The 13381-nt window shown below is 39.3% G+C and overlaps 1 protein-coding gene across 1 annotated transcript; it reads left to right on the forward strand.

The window, feature by feature from the left end:
- The first annotated feature begins 553 nt into the window (after nt 1–553).
- On the forward strand, nt 554–8548 carry LOC100382817 (uncharacterized). The gene is made up of 17 exons (NM_001361683.1): nt 554–691; nt 990–1985; nt 2714–2804; nt 2918–3470; nt 4465–4547; nt 4956–5040; nt 5110–5198; nt 5304–5372; nt 5462–5498; nt 5582–5664; nt 6552–6986; nt 7068–7104; nt 7203–7292; nt 7523–7588; nt 7670–7784; nt 7871–7909; nt 8054–8548. The coding sequence occupies exons 1-17, from the start codon at nt 670–672 to the stop codon at nt 8233–8235; spliced, it is 3072 nt and encodes a 1023-aa protein (NP_001348612.1). The 5' UTR covers nt 554–669; the 3' UTR covers nt 8236–8548.
- Nucleotides 8549–13381: the final 4833 nt, after the last annotated feature.

A 13381-nucleotide genomic window follows, 5' to 3' on the forward strand; every position in this document is an offset into this window, starting at 1 on the left:
ACCGATCCATTTCTGATGCAACGTCGTCTGACTCTACGTCTTCTTGACGCCTCCGTCTCTTGCCCTGTTTTTACCATGACACTGATCCACTCCATAAGTTAGATCTAGCTTGTCGCAACAATATAATCTATCTTCGATGATTGATTAAATCAGGAAGCCATGACATTTATGTGATTTTCGTAAATTTTCGTCCAACGTCCGCCGATGTTACAGCAGATCGCGAAAGACTGGTATGTTATTGGCGGCGCGAGACAGGGGAGCATCATTATCCAGAGCTGCGAGCGGGCGCTCTCCACGCGGGTTCGGACGTTCGGTGCATTTGGCGCTTGGGATGCGGGCATGCGGCCGGTTCACGCGATGCGGGGGGCGGCAGCGCCGGGCCTGGCAGGCGCGGGGGGAGGGCGGCGCGAGGAGCGGATCCAGTGAGACCGTGAGAGAAGGCGCGGACGGGGAGGACGTTAACGACGCACGAAACGGTTTCCTGTAGAAAAGTAATCCTTTATAATGGCAGAAGAGAAAGGACGGAGCAAAACAGACCCCTTCTTTACTCTAACCATATCTGCCGCAAACCGCAACACACAATCCAGAGCGAGGTCGTGGCGTGGACTCCAAATCCTTCCTCTTCAGGACTCAACAGCGGAGTTCGCTCCGACCACGGGCCCTGCTGCCATGGCGGCGGCGGCAGATCTTGGTGAGTCCGGGCCACCGCGGTGGGCATAGCCGATAGGCTCGTTGCTCGTTCTTCCTTCGCATGCGTTGGTTTCTATGCTTATGCACTTGTAGGCTCACCTGGATTTCTCGTTTTGGCATTATTGTACTGCAATGCATCTACAAAAGTCTTATAGATATGCATTCATAGTCAAAGCAATCTATCTAAAAAAAATCTTACAATTTGAGTATTTGCCAGTTAATGTGCGGTGTCCGTGGTAGCGGGGAGCCTCCTTAAATCTGGTGCATCCATAATGATTTCTTTTCCTTGTCTGGATCAGAGCCTCAGTTGGGGATATCGCCGGCGACACCCGACATTGTCCGCAAGCTAGCTCGACCGTCCGGGACAACCACCGCAGTTGGCTATTGCTGCACTGCTCTGTACACCAGCACGGCTGCTGGCCCCGGAAAGGTGGACGGCGATGGCCTTGCCTCGGTGCCGTTGCATGCCCATGAACATTCTCAGTCCGCCGCACTGGATAATTTGGTCCAAGTGGACTGTGATCCCGTGGGCACTCAGGAGTCCAGCACCTTGCCTGCACTGGTGGGCGAGTCCTCTGGCAAGGTTGCACAGCAAGAGCAGCAGCACAAGGAAGGTGTTGATAGTGCCAGAGATGCAGGTGCTGCTTCTCCTGCCCCTACTTCTACTCCGGAGAACATGGAGCCCACACCTCGGAGGAGGGGGAAGAAGTCGACCAAGGGGGTTCAACGTCTCAAAGTGGCCAAAGATAAAGTGATGAAGCTCAAGGTGACCACGCCTAGTACAGTAAAAAAGAAGAAAATGACAGAGGATGATATTCAACATATTGGTGCCCACAGGTCTAATAGTGCAAGACGCAAGTTAGATTTGGATTTACATTCATCAGAAAGTAAAACATGTTTCAGCAGAGCCGAGCTGATGATTAATTTGAAGTGCATTGGCAAGAGTTATGGTTTAATCAGTGAACTGACTACACATAAGAGGAGCAAGAGAGGGAAAAAAAGGAAAATGATGGTAGGAAACAAGGAAAGTGGTCAGCTAGCACTTTTGCCTTACAACTGGACTACAACGGTTGCGGTATCACGCCCTCTAACTCATGTAAAGAAATTGCGGGCTAAGGTTTTGGGCCTTACTGATGAAACAATGCGGGTTTGTGCTGTTTTGGCAAATTGGAATGGGAGCGACAATGAAAGTTTTGAAGGTTTTGATATTGGCAATGGACCCGAATGGGATACAACAAGACAAATGTTTGAACAATTTGTGGATATATTCATTAATGCTATGTTTGATCTAATTGGTAATCATTCTATCCCTTTTTATGTTTTCGTTTGTCAAAGTGCAAAATGCAAGAAATATGACCACATTATCGTTAATAAAAAGTGTCAGCATAGAAGAAAAATGCCTTTTGTCTAACTTAAAAAAAGCTTAGGAAATGTTGCACTGTCGCAGGTAACTCCATAAGCTTAGTTTTTCTCCATTTTTGTCAGAAAGCTAGAATGAAAATTTTATTGTGGACTCAATGGGAAAATGAATTCTTGATAAAACTGTGAACTGATAAAATGAAATTCAGAGTTAAGTTAATTTCATATTTCGCAGAACAAAATAAAAAATAGCCTGTGGATAATTTGTTGCCTAGAGCAAGAAACGATTCTTACATTGAGACATTAACTTCATTTGTTGAAGTTATTCACTGAGCTGCAACTCCTCTATTTCCCTTTCCTTCTTTTGGACTTAATACTTCTTTTAAATGTATGTTAGCTTCCAAATTGACCAAAGATCCAATAATGTGTGAATGCAAAAAAAAATTCTGAGCAAATATCAGTTATTCAAACATAGACATTGGAAAGACCTATGGCGAAACAAACACTTGTTTCATGGCTATCACCAGTATCACATTTTGATGAACAAAAAACATGTCTTGCTTCTACAGTAGTTAGATGTATTGAATCAGTAAGCCATATGACCTACTATCTATGGGATACATGAGTATGAAATGGTTTCTAATATATTAATGGCTTTCATCAGGGCCTAGAAAATATTCTCAGTGGGGAGGATCCCTAATTGATTCTGTGGTGGGTACTTTCCTTACACAGAATTCTGCTGATAATTTATCAAGGTAAAATGAGGATTCATAAATATCATTTTAGTATGTTCATATGTTTTATACCGGAACTAATTTCCTTTTTTTTCCACTTCCTTGCATTTTCGTTTCTTATCTGCGGAAAACAGCCAAGCTTTTATGAATATAGCGGCGAAGTTTCCTAAGAGTGAGAGACACTGTCAAGATAATGCGACTCAATTAATAGATGGTGTCGATAGAAAAATGAAGTCAAAAGAAGCATTTGATAACTTTGACTTGGTTCATTCACATTTTGATGAATACATTAAATCTGAGGAAGAAGTTGACTTTGATAAAAAGGTGAAAAGTCAATACGGCGAAGACTACAATAGAATTATAGGAAATTTTGCTGCAAGTATGAAGCAGAAAAACATCTCTACTTGGGACAGTGATCTTATGAATTTAGTGAAAGATAAATATGGAAATCCAGTGTGCGACGAGAACAACTTGAGAAAGATCTTAGCTTCACTACGACAACCAGTCACAGCATCTAATTGGAAAGAGTTACAGGAGGAAGCATATAAAAAAGGATACAATAACAAAAGTCAAACTGAAACAAGTGATGTTGTAGATTGGGAATCAGTTCTAAACGCTCCATTTTCTGAGGTTGCAAAATGCATTGCAATCAGGGGACAGCACAACATTTTGGCTGTGCGGATACTGGTACGTTATTGCAAGACCAAAAATTGCCATCTACTTATTTATAATATCCTGTCCAAGTCATTTGTGGCATCACAATATTTATATGTATCTTACTCCACATGCTGAATGTAATCATCTTTGAAAAAAATAATACTCAACATTTGTAACCCTATTAAAAAATGTAGTGAAATTATATTTACAAGGGTATATCCAAAATTTTGTTGCAAGAATAAATTTCTAAAATTGTACCCAAAATTTATGTAGACAAGAAACGTCCTTAGATGGAGTTGTTTCTTTTGCATGTGTATTTAGTGGATTGAGCTTTGTGCATCACTTGCTTGTTCTGCTATTATAGATAATATTATAATCTAAACCTCCAATTGATTAAACATCAGTCTTTTATTCTGTTCTTTCCCACGAGAGTCACCATGCATAAATATTTTGAGATCTTTTATTGTTGGCTGTTTTTATTATTCCTGTTCACATTTGTTTGTTTAAACTATTTATTTCATCAAAACATATTCTTCATCCATATGATGGCTTTTTATGCCGACTGAAGCAGGTAAATGAACTCTTATAGGAAGAAAATGTGAGAACTCTAGTCTCCCTGATAGGCTGTTCAAGTGTTATAGAGCATTGTTATGACTTCGCTGGTCGCTGCAAAATTTGATGTTAATCTGTGCATTCTAATTGGCATATACTTACAAAACTTAATGTTGGAAGGCATATTATATTTTGATGCTTGACACTTTATAAGTATGAGAATGGATGTAGTAGTACCTGTTTAATATTCTGTGGTTTTAACGAAAATGACTGTTACATCTTGTATCATCTACAATGGACTCTTTATTCAATACGACCAAATTAATTTCTCTATTTTACAACCACCATGTTATTAACAATGTGATTGAAATATTAAATTTATCACTTACTAGGGTTTCTAGCCTGTCACCATATTTATCTTTTCTTATTCTTGGGATGAAAGTGCTAAAAGTATTCTTTTACCTTTTTACAGGCTTTTCTCGACCATGTAAAGAAAGCTCAAGATGGAAGCTTTGACCTAGATTGGCTTAGATTTGTATCACGTGAAAAAGCCAAGTATGTCTTTGCTCATAGAGTCGTAGTACATATACTACTGCCTATTGCTTCACCAATTTTGCTTTATTCTTTGTGGTGACAGTTGTTGAAGGAAATATCTTCAAAGAATAATATTCCTTGTTGTTGTATTTGTGCCTGTGAAAAAATTAAACATCTTTGTTAAGTATTTCTTTTATCACGTAGATTTTTTAGGAAAACATTATTAGTGGACACAGTACAACTTAACAATTGGTTTTCTAAAACTGTATAAGAACTTTTGGAGGATTGTCATGGAATTTTTAGCAGGGAACTGCTACCAGGTTATGAATTAGGAAAATCAAACTCGGTCACAGTTATATACAATCTACTTGCATAATGGATTTCCATCTCACAAAATTTACTTATTCTTTTTATTTTTCTTGGCACTAGAAAATTTCTGCTTAGTATACATGGGATTGGAGTGAAAAGTGCTGACTGCATTTGCCTTTTGTCATTGAGGCATAGAGCATTTCCAGTAAGTTATACTTTATCATTCTACAGAAAATACTGTCAAGCGTGAATGCTGACTTCATGCTTATTTCAGGTTGATGTCAATGTAGCTCGCATAGTGACAAGGCTAGGATGGGTCAAACTTCAGCCCTTAAACGGTGCTGATTTCCACCTAATTGACCTGTAAGATTAGTCTAGATTGAATATCTGAATACCATTATAACAATTTTCTCCTTATTTTTTTGTTATAAAAAGTTCTTATTTTTCATTTTTTTTTCTTTGGTGAAGTTATCCGATCTTGGATGATGTACAAAGGTATTTATGGCCTCGATTGTGCACCATTGATAAGGAAAAGTTGTAAGTCCAATCTCTTTTGAAGATTATTAGTATTTCACTATTACTCTTAGTCTCTAAGCATATCCATCTGACTACCTGTACAAAAACAGGTATGAACTGCACTGTCTTATGATAACTTTTGGAAAGGTATGCATCTATTCTGAATTATATTTACGTTTTGTTATTACTATTTTCAATTCTGGCTGTGGTTGATTGATTTCATGGTGCAGGTAGTTTGCAGGAAAAAAAATCCAAACTGCGGAGCTTGTCCTTTCAGTGCAAGTTGTAAATATTACAATAGTTCACTTGCCAAGTAAGTTCATGATTTATACTGTTGTTTGTAGACTGCGCCATAAGTATTTGTATAACAGTATGCCATTTTAACTTAGCATCCATTTAACTAATATGTATCATAACAATAGGTATTATTCAGATACCATTAGTTTAGATTAGATTTTCAAAAACTAATTACTAACAACATAACTCAACCAATTCAAAGAACCAATAAGATGATAATAAAACAAAAGAAAAGAGAGTCTTCATGTAAGTTATCACATTTGCGACAGTATGGAACATGACTGCTCTGAATTATAGTAAGAAATATCAGAATCATGGGCCTCAAGAAAACCAGCCAGTCAAGCGAGCAAAGCTAGCCATGAGTTCTCTGTTCCCATGCACAGTAACTGCTTGTAACCTGGGTTGACCTTTGTTATGCACTTTGTTGCTTGACCATTAGCTTATTTTTCTCTCTCAGAATTAGGAAGTTGTATTCTAGAAATTTGCCAGATTATAAGGATTGCATTCCATATATTAGATCCAATATGTTAAGGTTACTTTGAGGCAAGTCATCCTCCTTACTTAGAGCAAGTAGTAGTTGAAGTGGGGAAACCCTTCAACTTTGCAGCTGCCAGACCTTCCTCTTTCCCAGATGTTCTAAAAACCACGTCCAGTGATATGGGTCCATGTCAAGAAATTTGTGACTTATTTGGGGGTGGGGAGACTTCATTCATTATTGTTTGAGATTACTTTCAATTAGTAAAAGGTTACCTTTCACTCAATTCTTCAAGTCGTTTTCAGTCTTAACCCTTAGTTTCAAAAGAATTAATTTCTTCCTCTATTCACCTAACCCAAACCAGTATTATTGTGGCTTGTATTGCTGAGTTGGAAAGATATTTTAAAACAACATTTTCTTGTTTTCAGAAAGTCGCTACCTCTTCCAGAGAAGCATGAACAAGGAGAACAGCAAACAAGCATGGTTGCTTATGGGAGTTGCACACCAAGTTCTCAACAAATGTATCGGTATCAAATTGCAATAAGCAGCACTACTACTGAAACACCACCCATCCATAGCTGCGAGCCAATTGTTGAGATGCCACCAAGCCCAGAATATGAATACAATGAAACACCTAATGAGCAAGAAGATTTCTACGAAGATTATGCATGTGATATTGAAGATTTTGCACCAGGAGTACAATATGATTCTGAAATAAATATTTGTTCAAACAAGCATACGCTGAACAATAATTCTTGGACACCGAACTGTGGGAAGGACTTGGCTGTGATCAATCCAAAGTGTAGCTTTGGCCAAAGTAAAAAACTAAAAAATACCGGTCGTCTTAGGACAGAACACAATGCGTAAGTAATTTTAATTTCTTGATATAATTTTGTCTTCAGAAATCAGCAGTACCTCTAAGTTTTTTCTAACTTCTACTGTAGATACGTCCTCCCAGATGGTCATGTAATCCTAGAAGAGGTGTGCTATATTGTGTGATTTGTAATCGTAGATTACAAGCTATATTTTATTTTACATTGACATTGATTAATCTAGTGACCTATTTGCTTGTGTACCAGTTCGAAGACAGAGTTCCGGGAGATAGATGTCCTTACCTACTAGTGGTTATTTCATGTCCTGATGACTACAAAGTTAAAGGCACGGTTCTGGTGAGTAACTACTATTATGATTTCTAACCAATCCTGAAATTCAATCCTGGTTTTGATTTCAACCAAAACCAATCCCTTGGGGTTGGCAGGGTAATTAATTCGTTTTTCATCCCAACCAGCCCAAGGATATTGAATTTTCTTTTCGTCAACTCCTTATCACTTTTGTTGTCATCTTCGGATGAAATTAGTCAGAATCTGTTGCTTAACCATTTGCATATGTGAATATGCAGATACCGTGTCGGACAGCAAATAGAGGAAAGTTTCCACTGAATGGTACCTACTTCCAGGAAAATGAGGTATATAGCCTTTGATCATCAAAGCAAATATCATTCCAGATTGGTTGACCACTAGTTCATAAAAATTATACCCTTCTGTAGGTTTTTGCAGATTACTCATCTAGCCGAAACCCAATAACTGTACCTAGGGAATGTATTGGGATGCTGGAGAGAAGCATTGTATACTTTGGTTCATCTATACACTCGATCACAAAAGGTATTTATATTAGTGAAGTATAATCATGAAAGACATCCGTGAAATGGTTGTTGATTTCATTTAACTGAAATTCTTATCAACCTCAGGTCAAACAAGGCAAGATATACAGGAATGCTTGAAGGAAGGTATCAAAAACGTTTTTCTTGATTTTGTTTTCTTTTGACTGAGTCATTGAGGATTGTATGACAGACATGCGGTTCGTTTTCAGTCTTCTTTTTGGATGAATCTTTTCCGGTCTAATGGTAGAACCGTCTGGTGATTTTTCGCAGGATATATCTGTGTACGGTCGTTCCACCGGAAGACCAGAATACCACTACGCCTATGTAGCACACTACATGCTACCAACACCAAACCTGCTCGTGAGAAGCCTATGAAGCGGACTAGGACATCGCCGGAGGGGAAGAAGAACGGGACATCGCCGGAGGGGAAGAAGAACGAGAGCCTCTTCTGATGCTTGACTTCGTGTACAAGTTGTAGCTGAATGTTCCTCAAAATATAGGATTAACTAGTTCTGTAACACTAACACCCCGGCTTGGTTATGACTTAGAAACTGTTAGGCCATGTTTGGTTCACATCTCCTAAAGTTTAGTCACTTGTTTAAAAATGTTAAAGGAGGTAACTAAAAAAAACCTCTTAAATAGGACATTATAGGGACTAATGTTTAGTTCCTAAAATTTAGGAGATGACTAAAGGAACCAAACATAGTTTACTAAGCCTTAGTAAACGTGTGAATAAATGCCTCTCTTGTGTGGCGGCTATTTTTATTTCTGCATATTATTTTCATCTGTTTACCTTGATGTTATTGCAACTGGAATTGCATCCTGAAAATTGGTAGGATCAATCCTTCACCAAACATTTGTAGGATTAGGAATAAGTGTATTTAGGCCAACCAGCATTGTGAAGAATGTAATTCTAGTCTTCTTCGGCACGGTTATTATCAACATCGGAAAGGTCAACCCTGTAATTCTAGTCTTCTCGTACTAATTTACTATTGACACGAACAACTGAATGACGACTCGCTAGACAAAAAAAAAAAAAAAAAAACGTTGAACGTGTGGACATTTCAGCCAAACATTTAGAAAATAGCTTGCACATAGATAGCGTTGATTTTTCAGTTAACTAACTTCTAGTAATGGTAACTTGTTACGAAATGTTTGGCTAATCATACATGCAAATTTTGGATGATACTTGATATTATTTTTCACCCCTGAAATCAGTGGGGCAAATCCAGAGGAGCGCCAACCTCTCGAATAAGGATCCATGATCATTGAAATCAGTGGAAATCTTCTGCTTCTAAATGGGGATGCTGAGGTGCAAAGATCAGCGAGGCAAATCCAGAGGAGCACCTAATAACTCTCGAATAAGGATCCAATATCATTGATCTCAGGAGTTCCGGGGTGTGGAGATCATGGAGGTATCAACCTAAGAGAATTGTTTTGTTTGAAAGCAGAGGAGAGATTTTTGCAATCTTGGCCTCACCATCGGTTGGCAACACGAATCACGCAATTGCATTCTTGGCATTATAACGGGGAGCGGATTGAAGAAATAGCAACGACTGTTGCTGATCGCCATTAGCATTGCCATCTCTGGACTTGTAGCAAATCATCAGCACCTTCAAATCCACACTGCCCGGACGTCTAGCAGGGTAAGTTTATTTAGGTTGTTATATGTTTGTAGATCCTCACCTTGTTAGTTTAGTTTGAATTAAATTAGCTACGCTTTGTATGTATTTCAGTGAGTTCACTTTCTGTTTACGTGAAAATTGTATTGTGAATTACAAATTTAGATATGGAACGTGTTAGGACAACTCCAGCAACGCTGTGCATGTGGGCATGTATAACACTGTTTTGTACTGTTTGTAGAGATGAGTTTAAAAAATAGAGTGAGATAAGTAGTAAGATAGAGAATATGCTCTTATGGATGATGAGGGAGTGCCACCGTCTGGACGCAGTATAACCCTAACAGATGTTACAAATACATCGAGTGTCGAAGAGCAAGAGTGGGCTTTGACTTGTATGGGACAAGACGATCGTGAGAAAATCACTAGCCTATTTAGTTCTATGAGGATCTCATGTCGTCTAGATTGGGGTAAATAGGCTACTAGTAAAAATTGAGCTCCAAAAACAATCAGAACTACAAGCGGCAATGCCGCTTGACACTCCGCACTGCCGCGCAGGCTAAATTTGTCCTATTGACTTGAAACTTACTGTAACAACTATAACAGGTAAGCACTAGTTTCTTCGAATATGATGTTCGGTCTAGCACTTTAACATAAACAGTAAAAACAATCTAGGATAATAAATTAATGTATATTAATACCAAACCCTAGATGGTATGTACTGAACTGAGCAAAGTGCACTAAAACAACAGGGACACGGTGGAATATGTGTGTATAAGTGAAACTCAAACCTATTGTCAAAAACTTGCACGACACTATCGTTCCCCAGTACTGCCGCGCAAACACCCGCACTGCCATTCCATGCAGAATGCTCAACAGTAGCTACGCCTGCAAGCAATACTTGGATATGGACTTGGTTATGTCTAGTGGCAAGTCCACTAAATACATGCACTCATAAACATGCACAACCAAGTAGATCGAGTGGAAAGCAAGTAATGCAATTCAAAAGTACAAGAGGCAAGAAGCAGTGATTTAGCTCACCATAGAGGCTTGCCTAGCTCCATGTTGTTGAGGAATCTAAAACAACTTTGTAGTCTCTTTCAACTCACTCCTCTTCTCTAATTCACCACCAAGGTGATCGATTGAGATTTCCACTAAGATATCGGGTAATTACATACCTTCATGTGGCTCACCTCAAGCACGAGAGCTCACCGGGCGACGCATACCCATCTAGAAGGTTTTCCCTCCAAGAGTAATGAATGCACAACAAATGTTGACAAAGCTCGACAAGTGCTCAAGGTTGCCTTTCTCTAGATATGCTCTCTAGCTCTTAATCAACTCTCTAACTGTTAATGAAACACTAATCACACACTCTCATAAAGAGAGGAGTTAGAGAGGGCTCAAAATGGCTTAGGATTAGTCGGGACTGTTCTGGACACCAGCAATACCACCCCTTGGGGGCATGGGATGGGTATATGAAAGGGAAACGTGCAATAGGGCCATTTCTACCTGTTTTGGTGATTAAGTGTCCAACACACCATATTGAACTAACTATCTTCATATGAGTATGAGTATAGGACCATAAAAGGCAAGTTGAAGAGATCAAGTCCAAATAAGCTAAAATAGAGGGCCAAAAGTGCAACTTCTAGCAAATCAACATAAACATGAGGTGTAAGTGTTTGGATAAGTTGCACACACCCTACTCTATATTTCTAGCACTTTGTTTTGGCTACTAACTCATTTTTGCAAGAAAAGTGTATTTTGGACTTGAAACAAGTCATATTGCAAATCCTGGTGAAACTAAGGAGAAAAAATATGTTTCCTACACTTAGTCAATTAGATTAAGTGATAACTATGTTTATCTAAGTAATAGGGAAACTTCCAAGGATAGCCAAAAGAAGTTGGAGAAGTTTGGCTCAAAAGAGCAAAGTTGGGCAAGTCTGGGACTCACCAAACCGTCCGGTGGCGCATCGAACCGACCGGTGGCGCGTACGGACAAAGTCCTCGGTCTCATGAATTTTATTACAAAATTCACTAGACCGTGAAAAGTATTCGCTCTAGTGCACCGGACCACCTCTCCAACGGTTCTCTCCCTGGTAGTACCAATCTCCAATGGCTAGCTGACATCATCGGACGGTCTAGTGGCGCACCGGATGGTTTGATGCCACATTATAAAAGGAACCCAGCCAATCAGAATCCTTTGTCGATTGTTACTACAGAAGGTCTAATGCGCCCTAGAGAGGAAATTTTTTTAGCTTCCATATGGAGAAGCGAACGGCTCCTATGCCCCTTGGGCTATAAAAGGACCCCCTAGGCGCCTCATACCAGTACTCAAGCATCTCAAGAGCACACCAACACTCTGGAACTTTGCAACCACGCATTCTAGTGGTTTTAGAGAGATTCGAGCGTCGTTTTGAGCTATTCTTATGTAGACTTGTTCTGCGCTCTTGTCTTTGCTCTTGTGTGTGTATTCTTTCTCCCTCCCTTACTCTCAAGTGTAACTCGGATCTTGTGTAAGGCTGCGAGAGACTTCAAGTTGTGGAGATTCCTTGCAAACGGGATATAAGTGATAAAGGAAGACCGTGGTACTCAAGTTGATCTTTGTGATCGCTTGAGAGGGGTTGAGTGCAAGGGAGAAAAGTCAAGGAGAGGTGATCGAGGAGAAGGATACGGTCTCCATCAACGATGAGCGCAAGGGAGAAAAGTCCATCGACTCGGAATCCGAGAAGAGGAAGGAAGGGAAGAAGAAGAAGATCATCTACTACGATAATGATTCTTCCTCCTCTTCGCACAAGGACACTCACGACTCCTCCTCGTCAAAGAAAAATAGACGGTTAAACATGATTACTATCAAATGTCTTTTAATTATTCCTGCATTCCTTATAATTAAAACACACATTTGCTCTCTATACCTCTAGGCAAGCCTCTTCACTTTTATGGGAAGGACTATTCTTGGTGGAGCCATAAAATGTGTAGCCATTTATTTCTCTTCATCCTAGTATTTGGGACGTAGTAGAAAATGGAATGCATGCTCTAAATAGTGATGATGAAAATCATAATGTTATTTACCTTCAAGAGATGATTCATAAAATGACCAAGCTACTATTGTGCTTCTAGCTTCTCTATATAGGGAGGAGTACAATAAATTTAGTGTCTTGGACAATGCAAAGATTTGGGACACTCTCAAAATCATTCATGAAGGTAACACTATCATGATGAGCACCAAGATGGAGGTTCGCCATGAAAAAGGATGAGGAGCCAACTAAAATGTACAACGGGCTCACAAGACCCTGGTAAACCAAATTTAGGTTTTTACCAGGTAGGATTTTTTGTGCGCCATAGATGGGCTAGAAACGGCGGCCTTCAACGCGCTAGGTATTTACCTAGGCATGATTTTTGGTGCAAGAACAAATCGTCTCAAGTAAAATGGTTATTAAGTAATATACTGATACATCAAAACAAATAACCCTCACTAGTGCAATGGAGATGGTTTTTTCTTATTATAAAGGGTCATGTGTTAGATTCATCATAAGCTCATATTTAAATCATTTTTTGCGCTAGGTTGGGACATCCATTTGCTGGTAAATAAATCGATGCAATTTTTTCCCGACAGACACTTCACCACACATAATCATTTATATCGATAGATGGACTGCAACAATAGCTTGCCATTATTGCTGACAAATTGGTAGACACCAATGCAATAGCTACCCACAGATAGTGTGATGGTTATATTTGGCGGCATACCTACTATCGCAAAAGGCTATTTTTACCATCAGATGTCCTATGCTAATTTTGTGCCATGGTGTAATGAGTGGTTATTCTTGATAAAAGTGGAAAGATTAGATAAGCCTAGATGGGGTTAATAGGGCTATTTAAAACAAACTTGATGCAACGGTTAGTAAAAGACGTGCTAGTGCAGGGTAAAATTGTAGTGGTGCCATGTATCAGAGCAACTTGTGTACACAATTCAAAAACT

This window comes from Zea mays, chromosome 5, assembly GCF_902167145.1.
Source record: "Zea mays cultivar B73 chromosome 5, Zm-B73-REFERENCE-NAM-5.0, whole genome shotgun sequence".
Classification (NCBI taxonomy): Eukaryota; Viridiplantae; Streptophyta; class Magnoliopsida; order Poales; family Poaceae; genus Zea; species Zea mays.